Source organism: Prionailurus viverrinus, chromosome B3, assembly GCF_022837055.1.
Source record: "Prionailurus viverrinus isolate Anna chromosome B3, UM_Priviv_1.0, whole genome shotgun sequence".
NCBI lineage: Eukaryota > Metazoa > Chordata > Mammalia > Carnivora > Felidae > Prionailurus > Prionailurus viverrinus.
Window position 1 is genome coordinate 34,935,772 of NC_062566.1, and position 27,747 is coordinate 34,963,518.

Below are 27,747 nucleotides of genomic sequence, written 5' to 3' on the forward strand. Positions count from 1 at the left end.
AAAATAAAATAAAATAAAATCACTCCCCTTCTGACTCACTAGTAGCATTTGTCACTGTTAGGTGAGAATATGCTGGAGGAGCAAAGTCAGGACAACTTTGTATGACTGTCTAATCCCCCAAGGTGACCACTTGATGGAGACAACACTAATTTGGATTTTCTAGTAAGTACATATTTTTAAATAGCCCTCCCTAATATCCCACCCCCCTTCTGGTACAACGGCAAATTATACATTTTCATTTGGGGGGCTACTTATTTTAATTTCATGTTTCAGAAATGCAAAAGAAGAGCTAAGGGAGTCTTTTTAAGCTATCAAATATCAGTACACATTTTACTGGGCTACAGTGTGTAATGATCATTGATTCCTGTTATACTTTTTTTTTTTTTTCCGAGTCTTAGCTCCTTAAACCCACCAATAACTGGACGTGTAACGTTTACAAACCTGGTAGAACCTCATGTTTTAAACAGAAAAAGAGAGGATGGCAAGTTGCAGTGTGTGCTTGGGACAGGGGCCAAAGGGTGGGGTGTAGACCACATCTGTGTCTTTGGATCAGCAGCCTTTCAGGAACCATCAGGGAACTGTGAGGATAGGGGCTTGTCCTGCTACTGTGCCTGTCCCAGCCCTCACCCCCAAATGATCCCTCATTCCGAAAACCCTCTGGCTCCAGAGGTCCTTCTACTGGCCTCCACGTGATAGCTGCCAACATCAGGCAGGGGTAAAAACGCCATCCCTCCAGAGGTGAGACAATCCACAACGAGCTGCGGGTGTTTCCAAGGCTAACATTCAGTCCCCGATCACATTCCCATCAGTGGCTCTTTGCCACTCTGGTCTCTCTCATGGACCATGTTCATTCTTTTGTTAATGTAACAAGAAGTATGGTAGCTTCTGGCGTGGTTTTCTGATCCACGTCCATTGTGAGCAACAGTGACTCTGCCTCAGACAGATACAGGACAGGAAATGATTCGATCTTCTAACATCACACTGATTATCAGGAATACAAAGTAAAGGAGGAACATTGTGAAGCCCAGGATCTTGTTCATTCTCCATTTGCATGATGCAATTGAAGAGATCACAAACAGGAGCATGAGAAAAAGCAAAACAATTGCACAAAACAAGCCGTTGCTGCTGACTGGAACAGGCTGTAATCCATTGATAAGAGAGAACAGCAACCAAGGGACAGGCAGGCTGCAAGATTGAAGAAACAATGTGAATATTCTGAATGTCTGCACTAATCCCATAAACATAAACAGTATTTTACAATTTACAAAGCACTTATTTTTCTACACACACAAGAAAGCTTATGAAATAGAGCAGAAAATAATAGCCCCATGTCACAGATGAGGAAACGAAGTTCATGGAAATTGAATTACGTGCCCAAGGTCTCACAGCTAATAACAAGGAGTTCTATATTAAAACTGAAATTTTCAGGGTCTGAGTGGGTATTTTTTTCTTTATAATTCATGACTTTCCTATGAGTAACCCAGGTGAGCTGATGTGTGACTCTTCCATCTGTAAATTTTTGCCATCAGTCCTAGCTCAGGCTAACGTGTCTTTACATTTAAATTAGCCTGAGCTAGGACTTACCATAAAAATTTAGAAAAATCAAAGCCACCACCCAAATCCAGGATACGCCTGGGGAAATGAAAGTAGCCCAGAGGTTGGGCTCTGACAAAGTTGGGAGGAGGGGGCAAGAGAATGGGTACAGGAGGATGCGGCATTTGCTTGTTTAGACAAAATGCTTTGAGAGCCTCCGAGCTGGCAGGATCCCAAACACAAAGGAGCAGAAGTATCAGCGAGTGAGATTGAGTCATTGCTCCTTCCAACCCCACTTCCACCACCTTGGAGGTCAGTGAGCAGAGCATCTGACTGAATTTGGGAATGAAATTTAAAGGACTTTGTTTTTCGATTCATCTATAAATTCTAGTCAGTTACATTTCAGACAGCATTTTTGTTCTGTTATCCCCTCAGGCTGTGATGAACGAAGGGAGGACACTTTGATGCCTAGTAGAAACTAATAACATAAATGCCCTTTTATTCCATGTATAAATAATGAAACAGAAAACCGGCAAACAGAGCCAACACCGTGTTTTCCAGTCATTCTTAATATGCCTTGGAAAGCAACTTTGCCACTCACCCCACGGTGATATCAAATATGTTACTGCCCACAGAGCTGGACACAGCCATGTCTCCCAGGCCTTTCCGAGCGACAATCACACTGGTGATGAGGTCAGGAATGGACGTGCCTGCTGCTAGGATCGTCAAACCCATGATCTCTTCTGAAATCCCTATTGTTTCACCAACCTGGTAAAAAGGAACAGCGATGATAAGCCATGGCGACAGCAAAAGGAAAAATCTGAAGCTCTTCAAAGCATCAACCACATGCTACTTTGTGCAAACCCAACACTTTTCCGGAGAGCTCAGCATACTCCCACGGCCTCGGAGGGAGGGTATGGTGAACCGACAGCTGGGGAGATGGGCCACGGAGAGAAGGAGCAGGGCCCCTCCTCAAGGCTGCAGGGAATGATGCAGCTCCTTTCTGGAGTACACGTCTCTCCCTGATACCAGCTGTCACTGATATTCCAGCTATAACACCTGCACCTTCTCAGAACTGCCCCTCCGAACACCTGTTCGTGTCACGTTTCCATCTCCAGAACCACGGACACCTGCTATGTGCCAGTTAGAGGCTGGAGATAGAAGTATGGGCACCACAACACTGCCCCTACCCTCAGCCTACTGAAAGAAAAACCTCGTGAACAACAATTACAGGTAGAACAGGAAAGCAATGGGCACTCAGAGGAAGACTCACTGGATGCCAGAGACAAGGCAAAATTGAGCTTGCTCTCGCAAGTGTGTCCAACATCGCCAGGTGGGGAGGAGCAGGGCATCCATGACAGAGAAAGCCTGGAGTAAGGCTAATAAGCAATGGTCAGTTGGGTCAGACTGTGAAGGGCCTTCTATGTGAGGCTACAGCATGAACATTAAGACAGAAGAGCCACACTTGAAAACACTACACTCACTGGAAGAAAAAAGGCAACTTTGACCCTTCGTAAACAATCTAGAAACTACAAAGTCACTTGAGCCTCACCGTTCCCTGGGTACTGGCCATTGACCCTGAAGGTAAAAATTGTCCTTGGGCCCCGCTGACGTTGGATATAGTTCCTGCTGTTCACTCACCTGATGAGCCCACCAGACCATGAGGTATGAGAAAATGGCTATCCACACGATGGATCCCAGGAAGGTGATAACAAAAAACTTCCTAGACTCCTATTTGCAAGTTTGAAAAGGAAGAGAAATAAGTTGCAGATGCTAAAGGTCATTGGCCCTTCTGAGGGAGCCCCAGAATCAGGGACGGGATCTGCTGAGTGAGTGATGGAGAGGATCTGGGGATGTGTCAGCTGAGATCTGGATCTCCAGTGAGGACCCTTGGATGGTGGCCTGCAGGGGAGTCCAGCCAGCAGGGCATTCAGCAGTCACCAAACTGAAGAGGACTGTTTGCTTGCCCTAGATCCAGGCTTGCCTAGGTGTTTGGTTTGGTATCTGTCACCTCCCCCCTACCCCACCCATCTCTGGACCTAGAGACAGTGTATGGATGGCCTTTGGGTAGGGTATGTTAGCACTTTCCCTATAAATGAGAATACTGGGTAGAAACAGTACTTTCCCCCTAGGTTTTCAGAATATCCCTGGAAATACAGGGGCGGAGTGGGGGCATCTTGGCATCATTCCCATATTAAAATCGAGAAACTGAGAATAGGAGTTGAGGGACCAGATCACATGCTTATAGTGATGGAAATAAGCATGTCTTAGGGCCTCCCAAGCCCACCGGTATGTCCCCATAGGTGCATTGCCCCATCTGGAGCTACAAGTTGCATCTCAGATACTCTCTGTGGTTGAGCCCTGCCAAGCTGGTTTGCCCTGTCTTCTCACTTCTTGAGCGGGAGTGCCTAGAGACTCCACAGATTCCCTGGGGTACAGCTGGGCAAACTCACCAGCCTCCGGACATCAGGCACCGTCAACCACAGTGGGAACACAATGGGCAGGAGGAAGAGGTAAATGGCTTGCTTCTGCCTGGTGTCAGGCCACTCCAGGGACAAAGGCTCCTCATTTGCCTCCTCTTCTTCCTCATCGTCCTCGTCTTCCTCATCGTCCTCGTCTTCCTCATCGTCCTCCTCTTCCTCTTCGTCCTCCTCTTCATCTTTACTGTCACCTCCATCACCTCCCCCTTCACCATCTGTACCTTTCTCGTCACTTTTGGCTTCACCTTGACTCTCAGCATTGAATTCCTGCTCTTCATTTTCACCTTCATCAGCTTTCATTTCACCCTCTTCTGCTTGGAGTTCACCTTCACCTCCACCTTCATCAGCTTTCATTTCACCCTCTTCTGCTTGGAGTTCACCTTCACCTCCACCTTCATCAGCTTTCATGTCCTCATCTTCTGCTTGGAGTTCACTGCCATGTTCACCTTCTTCTCCTTCTGCTTCAATTTCACCTTCACCTTCCAGTTGAGTCTCACCTCCACCTTGCTCTCCATTTTTGCCTTCACCAGGAGCTTCACCCTCTTCAGCTACTATTTCACCTGTGCTCTCAGCTCCAGCCACATCTCCTCCCTGCAGTCCAAAGCCACCAAATTAATGTGTAATAACTGCTGGGTTTGTTTTCCCTCCCACTTTTCCCCCACTTTGTTGTTGTTGCTGTTCTCAGAATGGATCTAAAAACTTGAGTAGGAGGAGAAATCATTCAGCAAAAGTCCTCCACAACCACAACAGTGGTTGTCCTTTCTTTATTTGATTATTTTCAGGGATGGAAAACTCACCACCTAAGGCACCCTCTGTATCTTGGCAACTGTGATTAGAGTCCATATTTGTAACAAGGTTCTACTCTCTGTGCATAGGTTGACTCTTTGGAGCCACACAGAACAAAGCTAATCACTCTTTCATGAAGCAGCTCTTTTCCCTGAGTTAAAGATTCCCAGTCCCTTCCTTTATTCCATGCTATGGCCTGGAGCCTCCTCCCCATCTTGGTGAACTCATTCTAGTTAGATTATACCCCATGAGGAAGCTTTGAAGACTGAAACAGAACACCACACATAATAGGATTGGACCACAGAATGGAATAAGATTATCACTTCCCTCTCTTAGATACCTACTTCCATTAATGTTGCCTAATATTGCATATCTTTTGGTGGTTACATTGCTGAGCCTACTAAAACTTCTAAATTGTTATATTACCTTATGAATGTAAAACTATGATGGTAATACCTATTTACTGGGGGGTTTTATGTGCCAGGCACTATGTTAAGTGGCTTCAATAATAATAGCTAGCACTTACTGTGTCTCATGAGTCAATTAACTTATGATATAGATAGAATTAAACCCATCTGACAGATGGAGAAACTAGGGTACAGAATAGTTAAATAACTTGCCTGTGGTCCACACAGTGGTCCACATGGTGTAAGTGATAAAGTTGGGATTTGTCATATGGATAGTCCAGCTCTTGGCCTCTTAACCACCAAGCTACCCTTCTTCGCAAATGCCAGGGCTGAATGAGATCTTTGGTTCTCCGTTGGGGAGCTTAGTATAAATACTAATTTTCAAAATAAGTTAATAAAATAAAAGAAATCCAGATGTCCTGGCCCCTCCTGGACCAACTGAATTAGAATCTCTGTGATGAGAACTAAGCCAAGAATCTATTTTAACATGCTCACAAGAATCTATTTTAACATGCTCATGCATTTGCAGACCAGTGTTTGGGAACCAAACACTGTGACTCCATGCACTCTAAAAGGCATTGATTCTGAGTGTCCTCAGATTAGGCGCCCAACTAACCTATAGCAACATGCCTGGCCTGTCCCTTGAGCAAGTGACCTGCGCTGTGTGCTCATAGAGTAGGTCATCTGTAACGAAGTTCACACAGCCAACCCCAAGGGATACTCAGTGATTCTCAACTCCACTGCATATTCAGATCACCTGAGGGTTTTAAAAACATTCATACCCACCCCAGATACTCTAACTTAATGGTCGAGAGTGCATTTTTTTTTATTTTTAATGTTTTTTATTTATTCTTGAGAGAAAGAGAGACAGAGCATGAGCCAGGGAGGGGCACAGCAAGAGAGGGACACAGAATCTGAAGCAGACTCTAGGCTCTGAGCTGTCAGCACAGAGCCCGACACAGGGCTCGAACCCACGAGCTGTGAGATCATGACCTGAGCCGAAGTCGGATGCTCAACTGACTGAGCCACCTAGGTGCCCCTGAAATACTTCCTGCCCTCCCTCCCCCAACCCCATCAGGAGAGAAGGCTTACTGGGGGAGATGACAAGTCATTTAAATCCATAGGTGTGGGAGTGTCTGCCCAGCCTGCGCCCTTTTCTCTGAGAACTGTCACCCCTAACACCCTCTGAATGGGTGACTCCATTCTTCTGTGTTGGAGTCAGAGCACCCAGCACTCCCTGTCACAGCTTAGACACAGGCTGGATCCCTGACCTGTGACCTGGTTTAAACAGATTCTCTCTTCTGAGACTGGGAGCCGGTCATCGGTTGACCCCCATAATGGACTGGGGCCTAGAGTGGTGCTATGTGTGCTAATAAGAAAGCAAATGCGGGGCACCTGGGTGGCTCAGTCGGTTAAGCACCCGACTTCGGCTCAGTTCGTGATTTCACGGTTCATGAGTTCAAACCCCACATCAGGCTCCGAGCCTGGTTGGGATTCTCTCTCTCTCCCTCTCTCTCTGCCCCTCCCCACTCGCACTCTCTCTCTCTTCCCAAAATAAATAAAAATTGAGAGGAAAAAAAGTCTGCACACAGGGAAGGGAACATGAGGGAGCAAAGACAGACAGTGAGAAGCCACCAGGGTCACAGCTGCCTGCTTAGAGCTGGGGGCAGTTCTTTGTGAAATGGAGCTTCGCTTCTGGCCCTGGGATTCCAGGAGATCTCTCTGTCCTCTTAATCCCTTGTACTTGAGCTGGCTGTAGTGGGTCTACTCAGGACACTCATGATACCATCAAGAGGTCTTAGACACTAAACCCAAAGTTGCTGGCTTAAGGATGAGGTATAATTGACTATTTCTGGGTGGCAAACTAAAAAAACAAACAGGGATGGAACCTGCATACTAAATGCAAGTCTATCACTGACCATCATCGACTCCCTTTCTGACTGGGCTGCTGGCCCCACACCCTCACTGTCATCTCTGAACCCTTACTGAGCACAGCCGCGTGTGCCAGGCACCGCACTTATCTCTGTGGGACAGACAGTTCAGGAGTGCATCCTACCCTCAGGAACTTCACTCAGCAGCGAGCTGAAGGAAGAGAGACTCCTAAATGGAGTGCGGGGAAGGCAGTGATAAGAGCCCTGGGACAGGGACAAAGCACATGGGCATTTATTCATCAGATGGGGGTGGGGGATCAGGGAAGCTTGAGGGCAATGGAGGCATTTACAGTGGCCTGGAGAGGTGGGTGAGGGCATACATGCAGGTGGGGGGATACAGGACAGGGAGGAAACCAAGGTCCGGAAGAGCACGGAGACAGGAGTCCAGTGTAGCTGGAGCGTGGTGGAAGAAGAGGCTGTGTGGCTGTAAAGGCAGCGGCAAGCCCTGTAGACAAACCTCAGGGGGTTCCAAGGCATGGAGCTACGCTTTGAGCTGCCTGGTCTTACTGCCCCCTAGTTTCTGACAGACCCCCTAACAGTTATTCCTTATGTTCTCCTAGCACGTGACCCGTGGCGGCACATTCTCGTGTGCATATATCGCACTCACACTAAGGTGTTAACGGTGAATTAACTGGCCCCATGAGGTATTATTTGATCTTCAGAGAAAGGGCCATACTTACTTCAGAGGAATGAACCTCAAGCAGCATTTCAGACCTTCAAGAAGGAAGACTCTTTGGTCAGCAACTCCTTCCCTTGGCCTGTTCAATCCCCTCCACCTGGGAAGAGGCTCGTGCCTACCTGACTGCCAGGATCTTCCTCCTGATCTCCCTCAACATCTGGAGCAGGGGCTGGTGTGACCGTGACCGCAGGAAGCTTGGCTGACTCCTCCTCTTTAAAGGACAAACATGGAAAAGATCAGAAGAGTGTGCCAGTTTTTGAGGGCAGCTGGCAGAGCCAGTGTGAGGGGCTACAGGACGCGTCCACCCCAGGGTCTCAGTAAGTTTGGGGAATTTCTTGTTGTTAGGAAAAGTAACATGATGTGATAGGAATTATTGTTGCCCTGTCCACAGAGATAGCTGCAGATAGGACAGCCAGGAGGTGGCCATCCTTGCTCCCCCTGTATTCACACATATTTCCATCCCAACCAGTGGGGCCAGGGATCCAACCTATAAAAAGCTTGGGCAACTGGGACCAAAGAGAGGGCAAAGCCCCAGCCCTCAGGGTCTGACCCTGCCCCCTACCGCCTACATGGAGAGGATCCTGATGACTTCAAAGGCAGCACAGCAGTTTGGAAGCCTTGAAATAGGTGGCAGGGAAGGGAGACTCAGAAAGCCTGGAGAGCCGGGTTTAGGAGCAGACCCTCTCACTTCTTCAGACGAGTCAGTTGACCTCTCAGCCTGGGTTTCCTTGTCTATTGTATGGAAAAAATGGCTGCCGCTCTCCCTCCTTCCGCAGGTCGCTGGGTGCATGGGGCAGGCCCGGTGTGCTGTGCAGAACCCACAGGGGCAGGAGCTTCCTCATTCCCTCCATCCCAGGTGCCACATGGATGCTGGACTTCTGCATCACCAGACCCCTGGTGTCCTTCCCTCCTGGGGTTGCTGGTCTCAGACCAATCCCTAAGAGCACTGTCCTTTTGTAGACGTGACAGGAAGAAGAAACAGAGGTCCCATGGAGTCTCATTTGGGATGAGATTTAGTGAAAAAGAAATGGGCCTTCAATAACCCCTTGGCCTGGCCTGGCCTGGCCCATCAGAGGAGAGTGCGGAGGGGCTGTCCAGAGCCTCCCTAGGGCCAGCAGCCCAGTCAGAAAGGGAGCATACGGGAAGGAGGAGGCTAGAGTGCAGTGGCACTCAGGGCAGCACCAGACTATATCACTCCAGCTGACTGGCCCAGACAGGACGAGAGGCACGTCTCAGCCCCTGGCCAACAGGAAGGAGGAAGGTAGCATGAGGAAACCCACCAGTTTCACCATCCTCTCACCTGGTTTGTTCTCTGCATTAGCATGAGGCTTGGCTTTGGTCTCCTGATTCAAGCTCTCCTCCTCCTTATCCTTGGAGGGATGGGCTGCAAATGAGAAAGGGGAACACATCTTATCTGAGGCCCTTCAGTTACACTGGTCAGCTGAGCAACCAGAGCAGCTGAAGTGGGTGGGAAGAGGCTGGCCTGGAAGTCATGGTCTGGGTTCCGGTCCTACTCCGCATGTTCCTGCTGCCCGCTCCCAAGCTTTCGCCTTAAATTCCCTGTATGTTACTAACTGGCTGTGACCTTAGGCAAGTCATGTCCCCTCTCTGATCCTATTTCCCCTCTGGCAAGATGACATGGTTGGACTCAGAGGCAACAAATAGGATTTATTTTCTTTACGAGTTCGAATGATGGCTGTTTTGAGTGCTGGATTGAGGAGGATTCTGATCCAAGGATAGTGGAGGTTTTACCGTGATTTATTGGTGATGTCTGCAATGAGCAGGGAACGGACGAAAAATGGCAGGGAGACATTTTTGCCATCCTTGGACTGGATTATCTGTAAGGTCCTTTGTAGCTTGCTTTCTTCAATGAATTTACCAGAAGCTCTGCTATAGCTCCAGGAGCACTACTGGTGAGACTTTCTTCTCTGGTCAGAATGGGGAAATAGCCTACCACCAACCTCCCTGCCACACCATTTTGACCCTAGGTACCCGGAGCCTCCTTTTGGATCTCTATGAACACATTTTGCCAGAGGCCCAAAGAGAACTATGGACAGAATAGTGCTGCTCTGATTTCCAGGCAGGAAAACTAGGGAGGGCAATCTTTTTCAGTGTGATGATGCTCCAGGCAACATGCAAAGTTTACATGTGTAATTCAAGGTGGGAGGCACAGAGACAGGTGCAGGGGCTCCTGCGGGTCCTCACAGCTGTGTAACCTGGGAGGGTAAGGACAACGGCACAAGCGAGAAAAAAAAGTGGCACCATGGAATCTATTCTGGAGTCCAGGCTGGCTCTCCCCCTGTGAGCGCTGGGTGACCCTGGGAAGCCTGTGTGCCCTCTCTAAGCCTCAGCGTCCCCCTCTAAAAAGGCAACATCATGATACACCGAGAGCACTGATGTGGGGGTCCGTGAGACAAAAATAAATAAAAAGGCTTTAATGCTACAATTAAATATTGCTATGTTAGCTGGGATTCTGATACCAGATAGTCTGGGTTTGGATCCTAATTCTGCCGCTTGATAGTCAGGGACCTAGCTCAGTGATTGCTTAACCTCTCTGTCCCTCAGCTTCTTCATCTGTAAAATCTTACAGAGTTGTTAATGGAATAAATAAGTTTATACAGGTATGTGCTTTAAACAGTGCCTGGCACCTAGAAAGCACTATATAAGCATTAGCTACAACAAGGACGAAGTGAGTAATGGAGAGCAGCTGTCCCACCCAGGAAGCATCTCTGCAGTGGCCCAGCATTCCAGAGCATTTGAGTTAGACGGGACCCTGAAGATCCTCTAGTTTATGACAGACAGACTGAGAAGGTACAATATGGGAAGCTGCTGGGACCAAACTCTGCCTGGGTCCAGGATGGTCAGGAAGCATAAACGGGTCTGGAATTTCCTCCTTTCAGCCTGTCAACTAAGCTCTCAGAGATGGTTCAGCTGCAGCTGCGTCTGGCAACAGGCTCCATCCTGCAGGGCCACCACTCTGGCATGACTTCCAAGTGTCCTGGTGGGCCAACACAGCAGGTGCTCTTCAGAGCTGAGATGTTAGGAAGCAGGCCCTCCGCTGCCTCCTTCACCCACACACCTTTAATGCCCCCCTGGCGTGGATGACGCATTGCAATCTTCTGTTGAGCAACAAACAGAGTTGTTACCAAAGGAGAGAGTCCCACTCATTCTGGTCCTGGTGCTGAGAATATCTGCCGACTGTTGGCTGGAAGGGTTGGCAAGAAAAACCAAGTCCCCCTGTTTCCTTCTCACTCCTCATCACACACCCTAACCTCTCATTTCCCTTGCCACTGAGGAAAGCAGGTCAGCTGCAGAACCTCTTTCTGTCCCTCTCTCCCTCTCTCTCTTACATATGCACACATCCATAGATGTGAAGTCACCATAGAAGGCATAGGATCCTGGAGAAGAAAGGCCCCTTCACAGGGTGGGTGAGAGTTCAGACCACACATCAGCTCTGTGGAAAGAATTGGAACACCTGGAAAGGGTGGAAACATCTGGACAGCCATTTGGAAACAGCATATGGAAACACAAACATGGATCTGGAAAGTCTTGGGAACAAAGGCCTTCACCACAGTTCTGCAAGGTCCCAGGCCCTCCTGGATGGGGTCTGGGAGTATAGAATCCGGGTTGGCTTCTCAGAGCAGGACTTCGTCCCAGAGCGTATCAGCAGTTACCCACCACGAGGGCCTTTCCACGCCTCCCTGCCTGCCACATGTACCCACCATATACCAAGCTTGCTTGTCTTCCTAGGGATGACTGTCGCTGGCTCCCCCAGCACTTGTTTCCTCACGTGGCCTCTCTACTCTCAGCGTGGCCGGATCATCTCCTACTTAGTATCAATCTCCTCTGACCTCTGCCTGGCCTGGCCATCACATAATCCTGTTAGGACAAGTAGGTCAGCTGTTGGCAGGCTGCCAGTCATGGAAGTGGCCCAGGCAAGGGGCCCTGCAGTCCCATTCAGGAGATCTTTATCTTCAGGACTTTGCTAGAGTTGGTGATTCTACAAGGAGTGGCCGAGAGTAACACAGAGATACAGCTTCCTTCACCGCCCCAGGCCAGGTACGCCCCCAGCACGATCACCCACAGGCTACTGCGTAATGCAAACTCCACTCTCAAAACTCCAGGGGCACTGTTTTTCTGGAGTTGACATTTGGGAGTAACCTCTCTCAATGTCTGCAGAGGCTTGCCCTGAGGATTTCCTGAGGAAGGTTTCATCACCTCGGCTTTGTCTCTGCTTTTCCCAGTACAATAGCCTTTTAAATACCCTAAACCCAATACTGTATCTGAAGGGGATATTTCAAGGCCTGAGGAAATTCTGAGCCCCTTCCCAACCTCTCCCCCTGCCACTCCTCCCCCCCCACCCAAGATTTGTCCCTGAACCAGAAAAGTCAGTGAGAGTGTTTCCCTATGCTCATGGGCCAGTCTCCAGTGTCATATTCAGCTCAGCCCTCAGCCCTCCTTCCAACTACACTCTGACCCCTTGGCTTCTGCCCACAGGCCAACCTGGGCTCCTAGTTTTGCACCAGAGATCCAGAGATGAAGGGACCCAAGGAGAACAGGAGTGTACCTGAGGGTGCCCTTTAGGGGCCTGAGAAGCATTTTAGGAACAGTTCTCTGGGGAAGCAGGCCAAAAGGCAAGACTTGGTAAGGTGCATGGAGAGAATCTTAGCTACCCCCATCATTTGTCAATCAGGACCCACTTTACTTTGGACCCCTGTCATCCTCCAGAAGTGGTCCTGGCAGCTCCTTTGGGGTTCCTGGCTAGGAAGATGGTTAGCAGTTTCCCTAGGACTCCAGAGCTAGACAAAGAGCAAGGGGAGGTGCTACTCAAAGCTTCTGGGCTGTGGGGCCCTACAGGAGGTACCCCCAGAAGTGGCCCTGGCAGTCAGCCTGGGCCAAGCTGCCTGGCTGGAGGTTCTGTGGGACACTGGAGACGACTCGTGGGTGGTGGGCTACGCAGGGAAGTCACTGAGGACAGCCCTGACATCGACCAGAGCAGGGCACATGGCACTCATGGCCTCACTAACTACAAGTGGACCCTTTTACAGGAGGGGACACACAGACATGGAAGCCATGGGATACGGATGCCTAACCTTAGCTCCTTGGAGCCCTCTCCTGTTGAGTCCCATGTCCTCTCTCTACCCTGTCTCCCAGACAGTTGGCTTCACCCCCCCCACTCCCCCCATTCCCCACTCCGTCCTCATCCTACCCACTGCCTCCTAGTTTTGCATGTCCCAGGTCTTGTCCACCTGCGGGAGGGAGGGAGGGAGTGGACAGGAGACCACGCAGGTCCAGGGAGGCCTTGCTTACCTTCTCCCAGAGGGTCCAGGCTGTGAAGCATGAGCCGGTAGATGGTGCTGCGGATGGTGCTGTTGTGCAGAGAGGTCGAGCTGCTCCCTCGGGTCAGCATTGCTGGGAGCTGAGCAGGGGAGAGCCGCACAGGCCTCAGTGAGCCCCTGCCCAAGCCAGAGGAGGAGCCACACAAGGGCCTCCCTAACCCTGCCTCCCTCCCATAGAGCTCAGAACAAAGCACAGGAGCCTTCTCCTGGCCTCCCTTCTCCCTTCCCCTCAGTGAGAAGAGTTACACTCTGCTTTCTTTCTCAGGCTCCTCTCACTCTTCCATGACTGGCTAATTCTACATACCGAATAATTCCCCAAGGTCTCAACAGGGAGCAGACAATGTGTACTAAGCATAACACATTACCAAGGGTTTGTCCTTCCCTGAAAATGCACTGTCATAGAAACACACACCCACACACAGCACAGACGGACCCCTGTGCACAGGCACAGCCCTTTACAGTCCACAAAGCATCATCGCGCTTTATCATTGCCCCACCCCCAGATAAGCAAGGCTGTGACCCCCTTCTACAGAAAAGGACATGGAAACTCAATGAGGCTAGGTGATTTATCCAAGGTCGTGTGGGGAGTAAATGAAAGTATCAAAATGGGCACTCAGGTCTTTTGATTCCCAGTTCAGTCCTTTTTTCTACGCACAGGTGCTCAAGAGACCTTCGTAGGTGCACACATACACACATCTGTACATGCAGATACCCAGATGTGACACACATAGAAATATCATCTGATGTCCAAGGGAACATCCAAAGACAGACTGACACTTGCTCTGTCCCTCCCCCACGCTCCCCACGCCACCCCCATCCCTCTGGATCTGAACTCTTCTGCCATCTAGTGGCTGTGGTAGCACAGTACTTCACAACAGCTCTGGGGATTTTCTTCAGATGAAGAAGGTTTCAGTCAGGCCCCAGACTCTCCCTTCTAAGGTTCCCATAATTCTCCCCAAATATCCCATAGGCCAAAGCAGCCAAGATACAGTTTTTCAGAAGCCTCAGACACCCCCCCCCCCATGCCCCCAGTGCCTCTCCTATGTTTCTCTTATTTCCAGGGCATTCCAAAGCCACAGGTAATTGGGCTTTGAGATCAATTCTAAATGTTGGGGCTTGAGTTCATCTAGTCCAAACAGTCATTTCACAGATGCAAAAGCTCACACAGCAAGCTAGTGATGGAGCGAGTAGTGATGTTCTGGCCTCAGCTCCCAAGCACCTCAAGCACCTCGTCCAAGGCCACCTTAGAGGTGACAGTCCTGTTGGCAGAGGAGCTGGTGCCTTCCCTGGTTCATCCGGACAGCACTCCCTGGGGCTTCCCAAGCCTGAACCCGGCCCAGCACCCCCAGGCCTCTGAGACCCTGCAGCACCCCCTCTGGGCAGACTCCACATGGCACCCACCTTTAGCTTCTTGTTTTCCTGCAGCTCATCCACCGCAACTGCCCCATTGCCTGGCTGCAAACAGGGACAGGAGTCACGAGATGTCTGGAGAGACCCTTGCTCTCTCTCCCTAATTCTCTCTCTCTCCAAGGAACCCTCAGTTTGAGAAACACACCCAGAGAGAACCTGGTCTCGGGACATGTTTTCACATGTGCAAACCCCAGCCTGGCCTTTCACAGTCTGGCTTCAGCCCCCCGCCCCCACACTCTTCTTAAATGTGTCCACTCACGACAGCCCAGTACCACCAACCATCTCTCAGTCCCTCAAATGCACCGTCTTTACCTGCTGTGAAACCCTCATCACAGGGTCCCTCCTCCCATGTTTGGAACCCTCTCTCCCTCACTCCCCATAGTTCAGGCCTCCATTTACATGTCACCTTCCTCTGTGAGGTTAAAGTGCTGTCTAATTATTTTTTATACGCTCCTGTTCTTTTCCTTCATAGCACTTTCCTCAATCTAGTCTTGTTTTTAATAAACAGACAAATAAATCAACTGCCCCACTAGCATCTTGAAGGTAGATTGCCTCTTTCACTCACCACCATGTGTTTGGCGTGAAAACACTCTTGAGCACTTAGCAAAGGTTCAATAAATATTTGTTGAATTAATGCATGAATGAACCATCCTGTAACTACACCCAATCTATTCGAGCTCCTGTTCCCTTGTTTACACCTTTTCCCTCTGCATAAAATGCCTCATCCATTCCCCCATGTCTCCAGTTTTTCAGAAAATTCACGGTGAATACTTCTATAAAGCTTTCCTGAATGGCCCCTTCCCCCACCCCCACTCACTCCAGCTCACTACAATACCTCTCTCTTCAAAAGCTGTATAACAAGAGTAAGCACATTTTGTGTTACCAAAACCTGGCTCTGTGATCAAGTAAGTGCTAGTGTCCTGGGGAAGCTGTAGGGCAGCCATCTGGGAAATGAGACAGCCCTAGAAAAATCCAAGATGAAGAATCATTAAACCCACAGTAACTATTGTCTGGACCACTAGCTTTCCACCCGGCATTTATTGCTTTATAATGCTGTTTGAACTTTTAAAAGAATCATTTAAAAAAAATTTTTTTAATGTTTATTTTTGAGAGAGAGACGGTGGGGGTGGGGGGGGAGGGGCAGAGAGAGAGGGAGACACAGAATCCGAAGCAGGCTCCGGGCTCTGAGTTGTCAGCACAGAGCCCGACGCAGGGCTCAAACCCACAAACCATGAGATCGTGACCTGAGCCTAAACTGGACGCTGAACCGACTGAGCCACCCAGGTGGCCCTAATAGAATCATTTTTTTAACTTTGCCATATGTGAGTTATCTACCCAGCTTGACTCCATATTTTTTTGAACTTACGATATAGTCATCTGTTCCCCAAGCCTGTGGCATAGGTTCTTGTATACAGGAGGTGCTCACTAAAGGTGAGCTGAATGAGGAGCTACCCCTAAGTGGCTTCCAGTACTATCTTCAGGTGGCAGGGTCACTGATAGCTGCCCCCAGGAATTGTCTTCCCCTCCTCACTGCTGGCCTCCATGGCCAGAACTAGAACTAGACTTGCTCTGTATCTCCTGTCTGTGTTTCAGCTCAGAAAATAAAGAAAACACTGACTGGGCCAGAAAGGAATCGGGACCAATTCTATCTCCAGATAGAAAGCAGAACGTGATTCAAGAAATGAGAAGGTCAGATAAAGGTGCGGTGGTTGGAGGGACGAGGAGGCTTCCAAAAGTAAGTAGAACTTGGGGTGCCTGGGTGGCTCAGTCGGTTGAGCGTCCGACTTCAGCTCAGGTCATGATCTCACAGTTTGTGGGTTCAAGTCCTGCTTTGGGCTCTGTGCTGACAGCTCAGAGCCTGGAGCCTGCTTCGGATTCTGCGTCTCCCTCTCTCTCTGCCCCTCCCCCACTCACGCTCTGTCTCTTTCTCTCTCTCTCAAAAAATAAATAAACATTTAAAAAAATGTTTTTAATGTAGATAGAATCTGAGTAAGCTTTGAAGGATGGGGGAGGTCTGAATGCTGGATATACACTTGAATAAATAAACAGATGGATGAACAAATGAATATGCAAATGAATGAAATGGAGCAGAAATAACCAATCTGCATCTGAAGGGAGCACTCTAGATTTCTTGAACAAAGCCCCTGACTCTTTCATGACACACCTGTAAGTTCACTGGGATACTGGAGGCTATAGCACCGACCCCCAGTGGCCCAGCCATCTCACTGTTTATCATGTCCCACCCACACCCAGTGAGTTTTTGGAGGTAACAAACTGTGAGGAGCCAGACTGCCCTTTGGGGTAGCCAGTTCTGTCCTCAGAGGAGCAGGAGAGATTGACTTTTGCCCCATGATGTACAGGCCTCGTGATTTTTCTGCTATTCGGGTTTACTCAAGCCAAAGTACTTCTCTAGGAGCGCATCATTCTTTGCACACACCAATATCTTCTCCCTTCAGCATGTACTTCTAACCTTCTGACACCTTTCACATCCACTTTCTCATCCAATACCGCCAACCCCGTGAAGTAGACAAGGTTAGCGCTATTACTGCTTTTTGATAGATGGGAAAACTGAGATGCAGAAAGAGCCCGGGGCTTGCCCACACTCACAGAGACAGTGTCAGAACTCTGATCTCCATTGGAGGGAGATATTTGTTGCTGTTGTTGTTTACGAACTCCTATTTCTTTTCCCAAGGTATTGAGGTAAAAATCTCTATTCCCTAGTGGCTCTGCAAATTACTGACATTTTAGATAAATGGACATAAATGTTTGCCTACTTTTAGGTGTGGACGATGGGTCCACTTACAGGAAGCAGTCCGGCAAGTGGGTGCATTCAGAATATGCCCTTAGTACAAACACATTTCATATCCACCTCTCACACCAACCCAGTGCCCCTCCTCTTTCTTCAGCCTCATCACCCCACCTTCCCCTTCTCCTCACAAAAACTAGCAAAGGGGCTGAGGAAACCAAAGAGGATGTCTCCATGCCAGCCAAAGCCCCCAGCACCTGCATGGTATCTTGCTGAGGTTGGGCAATAGGACCCCTTGCTGCCATTCATGGGAACCTGGGATGGCAAATATGGCAGGCCCTCAGGGGGCTTCCCCTCCTGACTTCCAGTTTCTGTTTCCCACTGGTATAGCAGTTAATCATTGACCTCTCCCCTTCTAGACCTTCCATGACACATTTTCTGAACCATGTATTTTAGTCTCTGTTGTTATTGTTGTTTTAAGGTTCATTTAACAAATATTTACTGAGTCCCTGGTCTGAGTCCTGCCTTCACCGAGGTTAGACTCTAATAGGGGACTCTTCACTCTAGCCCTTTGCTGAGTACAGTCTTGCATCCGGATCCACTCATTTGTCTAGGCTGGAAACCCAAAAGTCTACCCAAATTCCTCCCTCTCCTTCACAGCCCAGGTCCAATCAGCTGTCAGATCTAGTTACTCAAAGTCCTCACTTGTGGCCTCATGTCTCCACTCTTCCTGCCTGCAGTCCTGCAAGCCTCTGACTCCTGATCTGTTCCTCTTGCAGCTCATTCTCCACCCCTCAGCCAGAGTGATTTTCTGAACAAAGCACAAATCATGTCCCTCCCCTACATCCTGGGGGTTTACTGTCCTCATGAGGGAGTCCAGACTCCTTGGCTGAGCCCACACTAGCCTCCTGCTTACCTCCAGTCCAGCACTGTCCAACAGAAATAGAATGCAAGTCATATACGCAAATGTAATTCCTGCAGCAGCCACATTTTTTTAAAGTAAAAGAAATGAGTGGAATTGATTTTAATAATATACTCTAGCCCAATATACGAAAAATATTATAATTCAACATGTAATTAATATCATTGAGCTATTTTACTCCCCCCCCTTTTTTTCATCATACCAAACCTTTGAAACCCAGTGTATATTCTATACTTAACAGCATAACTCAGTCGGACCAGCCCCATTTCAAGAGCTCTGTAGCTACATGTAGCAACTGGTCCATATTGGACAGTGCGGCTATATCTCCTCATGGTGTCTCATTCCCTCGGCCTCTCCACAAGCCCAGGAGAGTCCTGGCCCCAGCTTCAGTCAGCCACCCCCTGCTGGTCCTTCAAGATTCTGTTAGACATCACCTCCCGGAGGAAGCCTTCCCTAACTCTCTGGTCTGTTGAGGTGTCTAACCCCTCAGCAGTACCCACTGCAGTACTAAACCCCTCAGTGCTTTCCTATACCATTACAGGTGATATTAACTTTATTTATTTACTTTGGGGGTGGGTGGGGGAGAGAGAATCCCAAGCAGGCTCCACACTGCCAGTACAGAGCCCGATGCAGGGCTCAACTCACAAACCATGAGATTACGACCTGAGCCCAAACCAAGAGTCAGATGCTCAACTGACTGAGCCACCCAGGTGCCCCTGAAATTATCTTGTTTTTACTTGTTTATCATCCATATGCCCTCTCCCCCACACTATTAATGTTGGTTTTCTATTTCCAAGTTATTCAGGTGGTAGAGCATCTAGAAATCATGCTGTTACTTGTAGAACACCATGTATATCTAATCTCATATTTAATCCCATCATTTTCAGTATGAGAAAATATTACTGTGTTGCATGAATGCATGTAAAATCTCAATTATAAGCACACATGCATTCATGGAAACAAGCTATTAGACCAGCCATGATCAGGTTCTTGAGTTCTGTTCATACTTGTTTCTTACACATTCATTTTGTCATCTGCCAGCACTGACTAGCAGGTGAACACTAAAAAAATTTTATGACGAAAAGAAGGCTTAAAATTGAGAATTCTACTCATACCTCATACCAACTTTTTGTGACAACTGGGGGGAAGCTAAGTATTCAAGGAGTTGAAGGAGGGAACCCTGGGGCTCCTGGCTGGCTCAGTCACTAGGGCGTGCAACTCTGATCTCAACATTGTGAGTTCAAGCCCCACAACGGGTGTGAGGCCTATTTAAAAAAAAATAAATAAAAATAGGGGTGCCTGGGTGGCTCAGTCGGTTAAGCATCCAACTTCAGCTTAGGTCATGATCTCATGGTTCGTGGGTTCGAGCCCCGTGTCGGGCTCAGTGCTGACAGCTCAGAGCCTGGATCCTGCTTCAGATTCTGTGTCTCCCTCTCTCTCTGCCCCTCTCCTGCTCTCTCTCTCTCTCTCTCTCTCTCTCTCTCTCAAAAATAAGTAAACAATGGGGTGCCTGGGTGGCTCAGTCGGTTAAGCGGCCGACTTCGGCTCAGGTCATGATCTCGTGGTCCGTGAGTTCAAGCCCCGCGTCGGGCTCTGTGCTAACAGCTCGGAGCCTGGAGCCTGTTTCGAATTCTGTGTCTCCCTCTCTCTGACCCTCCCCCATTCATGCTCTGTCTCTCTCTGTCTCAAAAATAAATGCTAAAAAAAATAATAATAAAAAAATAAGTAAACATTAAAAAATTAAATAAATTAATTAATTAAAAATGGGTGAATGCTAAGGAAGGAAGGAAGGAAGGAAGGAAGGAAGGAAGGAAAAAAAAAAAAAAAAAAAAAACCCTGAGCCCAGGCTAGGATGCTTAGTGGATTCCCTGCAGCCTAGAGCAGGGACGGGGGAGGGGGGTGGTCCACAGAGACTGAAAAGGCTTTCCTGTCCACAGCCCCCTTGTCTCCACAGCAGACAGGTACCATATAAGCCACTGACAGGAGCCCTTGGAATAAATGTCAACCCTGGCAAGAAAGGGAAAGGGTGGCTCCTTAGGAGGTACTTGGTTTGCCTGCTTGAGAGTCATATTGGTTGGTTTAATTTAAAAAACTTTGCCAGGAAAACAAAACAAAGCAAAACAAACAAAAAAACAGGCCTCAATGCATTTAGGAAAGAGTGACAGACTTTTCTCCAGAGTTTCACATTCTGAAGCATTCTTGAGGGCATGATGTGGATAGAGACCCAAAGGGACCCAAAATAGGTTTGTTCCCCTCCCCCCCACCTCCTCCCTTGGATTCCTTTTCACCACTGGCTCCCCTCAGGCCATATTGCCAATTAGCATCTCCTGCGGATGGCTGGTCCTTTCTAGCTAAGCTGGGAGCTCTCTCTATAATGGCCAGAGGTGCTTCAACCATTGAGAGATAGCGCTTTTAAAGCCCGGCTAGTGCATCGGCTTTGCTGTTTATTGGCTTTCTGTGACTATGCATGGTCAAGGCAAGTCAGATATTTATCATGTCAGGCTAGAACAAATACATGGACAGGTGTACGCTTTATATTCAGGCATACTTTCTACTCAGGTATAAAATTTCAGAGCAAGCTAAGTTAGCCTATATCGATAATAGGGGTCATAAAAGGTATCCCAAACCAATACATGCCAGTTTGACGATGTTGTCTAAAATATCTTAGCCCAGGGGTGCCTGGGTGGCTCAGTCGGTTAAGCGTCTGACTTGACTTCCTCTCAGGTCATGATTTCACAGTTTGTGAATTTGAGCACCGCGCGTCGGGCTCTGTGCTGACAGCTCAGTCAGCACAGAGCCTGGAGCCTGCTTTGGATTCTGTGTCTCCCTCTCTCTCTGCCCCTCCCATGCTCACACTCTGTCTCTCTCTCAAAAATAAATAAATGTGAAAAAAATTTTTTAAAGAATTAATAATTCTCTGATCTTGTCTCCAAATTGTTCACATAGAAAAACACCTGCAAGTATGTTGCAATTGGTAAAACACCATGTGGCCATTTCCGTGTGTTTATGTTCTGTCTGTGGCTGCTTTCATGCTGCAACAACAGAGCTGAGTAGTTGTGACAGAGACAGTATGGCCTGCAAAGCCTGAAATACTTACTATCTGGCTCTTTCCGGTAAAAGTCGGCCAACCCCTGCTCTGGGTCATCCCATTCACTTTATAGACAAACAATCTAAGGCCTGGTTGAAGAGCAAAGTGACTTTGTAGCACTTTGTATAAAGCTCGTTTTATTACAATTACTCTTGCCAAGCCTGTCCTTTCTACTGGAAGGGACACAATCTTTTTCCCACACTGCTTTTCATCTAAGTGCTTAATAATAAAGGTTTGTTGAATGGCATTGACTTGCCCAGGGCAACGGGGAGAGTCTGCAGTGTAGCCTGGATTAAAATCCAAAAATACAGCTTCAGGAATCAGTGGTAAGAACCACCAACTCACTGTGAAACTAGCTGAGTTAAATATCTGCTGGGGGCCTCACTTTCCTCTACACTGGAGTCCCTGAACTGTTAGGATTTCCTGAGGAAACCAAACCAAATACTTACGGATCTCCTGCTAGAGACAAGACCCTGGGAGCACCTCTTTGGGAGATGCAAAGACTGTTTCCTGTTCAGTGGCAATGATGAGCTTGATGCTGTAGCCACCCCCTCTACCCCTCACCCCAGGCTGCTAACGGAGGCAGGGGGAGGCCCAGGTGTCTTTCCTATTCCTATTTCTCTCCAAAAGGAGCTGGCTCACACCGCCCTCCACTTCTCTTCCTGCTGCTTAGACTTCCGGAGCACCTGTGGCTCTGACCTGGCCTACCCCGCCTCTCCTTGGCTCCCTACCACCCTGTCTGGGTATGCCCCACTTCTCTCTGACTTCTTCACTTTGGGCCATGGCAGACTGAATAAGCCCGGTTTCCCTGGATCCCTACTTTCCAGAGGTGATGCTCAGAGAGGAACCATTAGTCGTGGAGAGGTGTGCGTCAGTATGTCAACATTAGTGAGAGAGCAAGGCACGTTCATTTTCATGTTAAAGTCAAACAGTTCACAGGGGTAAACTGCAAAAAACAAATGCCAACACAGTTTACTAGATCAACAATTGGATTTTCGAGAATTGTTGCATGAATTCAAAACCGAATAGCTCGCCCTCAGTCTATCAGTGAAGTGCAGGATAATTTATCTCCCTCTGACCAAATCATAGGTCTTGGCCAGCCAAACATAGACATAAAGGTAGAAGCAAAGACAAAGACTGTTCTCTATATATATCTATCTACCTCTATCTCTATCTCTAGAAGCATCCAACTTCTGCTCAGGTCATGATCTCACAGTTCATGAGTTCAAGCTGCATCAGGCTCCCTGCTGTCAGCACAGAGCCTGTTTTGGACCCTCTGCCCCTCCCCTTCCCACACTATCTCTCTTTCAAAAATAAATAAACATTAAAAAAAATTTTTTTAAAGAATGCTCTATCTCTCTTGCTATTAGAAACTTGAGGTGAAATTCAAATCCAGATGCTTTAAAAACCATGTCAAAATAGCTATAGTTCTTGTTACTTGTACTAATTTTCAGTGAGGAGTTGTTAGTGCTAGAAAGTACTAACTATAGGTTTTTATTTTTTAAAAGATTTTATTTTTAAGCACTCAACATGGGACTGGAACTCACAACCCCAAGACCAAGAATCGCATACTCTACTGGCCAAGCCCACCAGGCTAGGTTTTTAATTTTTTAAAAAAATTTTTTGAATGTTTATTTATTTTTGAGAGAGAGAGAGACAGAGACAGAACACGAACAGGCAAGGGGCAGAGCGAGGCAGACACAGAATCAGAAGCAGGCTCCCAGGGGCGCCTGGGTGGCGCAGTCAGTTAAGCGTCTGACTTCAGCCAGGTCACGATCTCACGGTCCGTGAGTTCGAGCCCCGCGTCAGGCTCTGGGCTGATGGCTCGGAGCCTGGAGCCTGTTTCTGATTCTGTGTCTCCCTCTCTCTCTGCCCCTCCCCCGTTCATGCTCTGTCTCTCTCTGTCCCAAAAATAAATAAAAACGTTGAAAAAAAATTTAAAAAAAAAAAGAAGCAGGCTCCCAGACTTTGAGCTATCAGCACAGAGCCTGATGTGGGGCTTGAACTCACAAACTGCGAGATCATGACCTGAGCCAAAGTCAAATACTTAACCGACTGAGCCACCCAGGCACCCCATAGGTTTTTAACTTTAAATAAATATAAATTTACTTTTAATAATAGCCCGTAATTCAACCTGTTTTTTTAAATAACACTGTTAATTAAAATTCATGCTGGATTTGTTTCAACAGATAAGAACAGAGCTGTAACCGGCATCACTCTTGGTGGTTGGCAAAGACCTGCTACTATTGCCCTTGAAGAGTCTCTTTAAGTAGATTACAAATTCTCCTTTAAAATCATGATTATGTTTCACTGTTTGATGAGCTTTCCTTTGATAGTCTAGCCCTGGCAAAATGGAAAACTCAGAATTTGGAGACTTGAAATAAAAACAGCACTGAGGGGCGCCTGGGTGGCTCAGTCTGTTAAGCGTCCAGCTTCGGCTCAGGTCATGATCTCATGGTTGGTGAGTTCAAGCCCCTCGTCGGGCTCTGTGCTGACAGCTCAGAGCCTGGAGCCTGCTTCAGATTCTGTGTCTCCCTCTCTCTCTGTCCCTCCCCGACTCATGCTCTGTCTCCCTCTCTCTCAAAAATGTATAAAACATTAAAAATTAAAAACAAAAAACAAAAAACAGGGGTGCCTGGGTGGCTTGGTCGGTTAAGCATCTGACTTCAGCTCAGATCACGATCTCATGGTTTGTGAGTTCAAGCCCTGCATCATGCTGTGCTGACAGCTCAGAGCCTGGAGCCTGCTTCGGATTCTGTATCTCCCTCTCTCTCTGTCCCTTCCCCGCTCACACTCTGTCTCCCTCTCTCTCAAAAATAAATAAACATTAAAAAAAATTAAAAAAACAGAATTACTGATAAGAATTAGGAGGCAAGTCAGAGGCATTTTGAAAACGGCTGGCCTGTGTGTACCAAGGCATTAGATGCTTTTCTCAGGGGAGACTACCAGGCTTATGGCCACCCTCAGCAAGATGCGCCCTGAGGACCTCACTAGGAGGGAGGCCGCTGTTTCTTCATATTAAATTATGTAATGCTCTGAGCCTCCCTTTCTTTTTTAAGCCTCTGGCTTCATGGAGTAGTAGCCTAATAGAAAATAGCACTGAATGGGGAGTTAGATCCTGGGTTCTCATGCCAGTTCTGACACCTGCTGGCTGTACAACCTTGGGTAGGACATTCTCCTTTGGAGTCATCTGCAGATATGGCAATTGGAGCTTGGTTGACCAGACTGGACAAAAAAACCACGATGCGGGGCCTGCCAGAACTGAACTCACTTGGACAATGGTTGTCAGATAAGACCTTTTGGTGGCCAGGTGGACTCTGTCATTTCCCCCAGAGAAGGGAAGGGACCCATCCAAGGTCACACAGTTAGTTAGAGGCAGAATCAGAATAGAACCCAGATTTCCTGACTCTTAGTTCTGTGTTCTGTCCAGAACACCACATCATCTCAAAAATCCTAGAGGGAGTTCATTTTCTCTTCCTTGCATCATAGATCTCCCAGACATGCTGCTAAATGTGGTCTCCATCCTGCCCACTCATCAAAACTGCTCTGGATTAAGTAGCTAAGTCCTTCCACTCTTTGCACACAAAATTATGTTCACACCAGTGGTTTGTCTGAGACCCGAAAGAGGCAGGCTGAGAGTTGACCTTTGCCCAAACTCACTGTTTAGGAGCAAGAAAGAAACAAGATCTGTGTTCCCTAGGGTATCTCACTTTGGAGTCAAGGAACAAAAACTCTGAGATGAATCTTCAGAAATCTCTTCCCCGGTCTAATCTCATCTTCCAGGTTATTGAATCATGCAGTGAACTTAGAGGGAGGGTCCCTCATGGGGGCAAAGAAATTCTTAAAAAGGAAGTTGAGGGTCAGGAGAAAGCCTTAGGGTTAGAGCCTCTGATATCTGGTCTCCACTCAACACGCAGAGAGGGCTCTGCACGCAGGGCTAGCCTATCATGGATGAGTGGAGCTCTCATCTTCTCCAATATATCAAAAACACAACAAAACCCAAAAACCTCCCCCTGCCAGACCCCATCCCAGCCACTAGCCCCTCCACATCTGGAATGTGAACAAACAAGATTAAGTGAAAGTGGAGGTGCTAGACAAGCCCTCAACACCATGGACAGGGAAGAGATTATCATTTCTCCCTGCCTGATACCTTCCTTGGATATTCTCCAAAGCCCAGCTCAAATGCCATTTCCAAAGACCCAGTCAGACCAGCCCAAGTTCAAATCCTGGCTCCACTGCCTATGTGCTGTGTGACCTTGAACAGTGGTTTGACTTGATTAGGCCTCGGTTTCTTCCCCTACCAATGATAGATCATGATAATAACCACTGGGTGATCGGGGGCTGAGCCAAAGTCACTCTTGCAAAGGTCCCAGCATAGTGCCTAGAAAAGAATAGGACTTTAAATGTTGAATGAATAGCAAAGGGAACCAAAGCACCCATCTCTTGAGGTCTGACCCAGCACTTTCCTCTTTAGTCACTGGCTTCTCCCCCCTTTTTGCTCCAAAGGGGCTGCAGAACTTGAACCATCCTGTCCTTACCTTGCTGAGGTCCCCCAAGGCCATGACCTTGGCCACTGGCCTCCTGCTGAGCTGCTCCTTCACCCATATCTCTAGTTGTTTATTCCACTTCATGGTGAACACATAGAAGGCATAGGCCAGCAGCAGCAGCAGGCTTTCCCACCAGGCAATGAGGCTGTCCAGGAAGAAGAGAATGAGCATCATCAGGTCAAGGATATAAAAGGAGACGTCACGGAACAAGGGCCACCACGTGAGATTGAGGATCTCCCGGGAGAAGAGGGCACAGGTGCCGATGACAAAGAGGATGTTGAACACAGCAGAGCCCACGATGGTACCAATGCCCACATTGCTGTGGGAGATGAAGACGCCAATGAGGGAGGTGAAGAGCTCGGGGGCAGAGCCTCCAGCAGCCATGAAGGTGGCACCTGCCACATCATCAGAGATCTGTAGCTTATCCGTGATGACACCCAGGGCTGGGACGAAGTACTCATCACACACGATGGCCAAGGCCACAAACACATACATCATGCCAAAGATGTGCAGCACCACCCAGCCCTGTCGCCGCTCCTCTATGCTGAACAAGTCTGGGGGGTACTCTGCCTTGGAGTGAAGGTCTGGCCAGCCAGGGGGCAGCTCTGAGGGACTGGAACTGGGTGCCTCTGGGATCGCAGCTGTTGTCAGGTTGGGGGAGGAAGCAGGGGGCACAGCCGGGGCTGGCTCCACAAAAACACAGTGATGCACATGGATCTTTGGATTCACCCTGACCTTGGAGGTTGATGAGGTCCCGGGTGCTATGGAAGGTTTCTTTGCCAGCCCCCTGTAGGTGGCTGAGGATATTCCCATGGTCAATGCACTGGTCCTAGACAAAGGATCACTAACACTCCAGGTAGCAGTAGAGGCTTTGATTTCCTTTGGGCTACTGCCTGTCATGGTGCTTATCATCACTTGCCCCTCAGAGATGGCTGTGATGCGCTCAAGGACCGTTCCCAGAGAAGTTGTCAGCCTGTTCTTTCCCACTAACCCCCGTGGCTTGATTGGGCTCTTACTGTCCACTGTTCTGGGGGTATTCACAGTGTTCTTTTCTGTTATACTTCTTGGAGAAGTCAAGATGTTTGTTTCTATACCACTTATCTGGAAAGTTGGGGTGTTAATTATTCCCTTGAAAGTAGCTGGGGTGGTTTCCTCCACCATTCTCTTAGAGGGGTTAGTCTCCAATATTTTGGTGGTTGTCATAATTTCACTGTCTTTCACTGTTGTTCTGGGGGTGACCCCATGTCTCCTTGTCATTGTCATGAGTGTGGATGGGGCATAATTGCCTACTAGTCTACCAAGTGGAGATGGGGTGTATCTCTTCACCTTTCCCTTGGCTTGAATTGGATTGTAGCTCTGCATTTCTCCCCTGGGTGGTGGTGTTGGGGTGTAATTCTTCACTGTTGGTCTGTTTGAAGTTGGGGTGTAGTGACTCAGTACTCCACTGGGTATGGTTGTGCTGTCTCCCTTCACTCTTTCTATGTCTCCTGCTGTGTACTTAATCTTGGGTATTGTTGGAGTGATATCGGCTGTTCTTCTGGGTGGATCGTGTGTATTCTTCATTGTTATCCCAGGTGTTGCTTCACGAACCCTGCCCACCGTGGCTTGGGGCACCTCCATTTCAGAGCTAGCTCTTGGAGGGTCACTGCTCACCATCATCATCTCATTGTCAGGGAGGTCACGGCTGGCCAGTTTTACAGAATGTTGGGAGGAGACTGCTGCCCACAATGAGGGGAGGCCCCAGGGGCTCCTCAGGTGCTGGTAGGTGGAACCGATGACCAACATTCCCAACAGGAAGAGGAGGCGACTCCAATGAAGCCGCTTTGGCCGGAGTAACCGCCTCTCCCGTGCCCCCATTCTGATCAATTTCCCCATGATG

General features: G+C 48.4%; 1 protein-coding gene across 3 annotated transcripts; it reads right to left on the minus strand.

Moving 5' to 3' along the window:
- Positions 1-27,743, minus strand: SLC24A1 (solute carrier family 24 member 1). 3 transcript variants are annotated; one of them, XM_047863247.1, is made up of 9 exons: positions 25,860-27,743; positions 14,557-14,610; positions 13,127-13,235; positions 9,117-9,200; positions 7,936-8,027; positions 3,987-4,604; positions 3,175-3,264; positions 2,135-2,301; positions 1-1,185 (listed from the first exon to the last, which is right to left on the minus strand). In XM_047863247.1, the coding sequence occupies exons 1-9, from the start codon at positions 27,741-27,743 to the stop codon at positions 936-938; spliced, it is 3,348 nt and encodes a 1,115-aa protein (XP_047719203.1). In that variant the 3' UTR covers positions 1-935. The 3 variants fall into 3 exon arrangements, with proteins under 3 accessions (XP_047719203.1, XP_047719204.1, XP_047719205.1); XM_047863248.1 differs by lacking the exon at positions 14,557-14,610; XM_047863249.1 differs by lacking the exon at positions 3,175-3,264.
- Between the last annotated feature and the right edge of the window lie 4 nt (positions 27,744-27,747).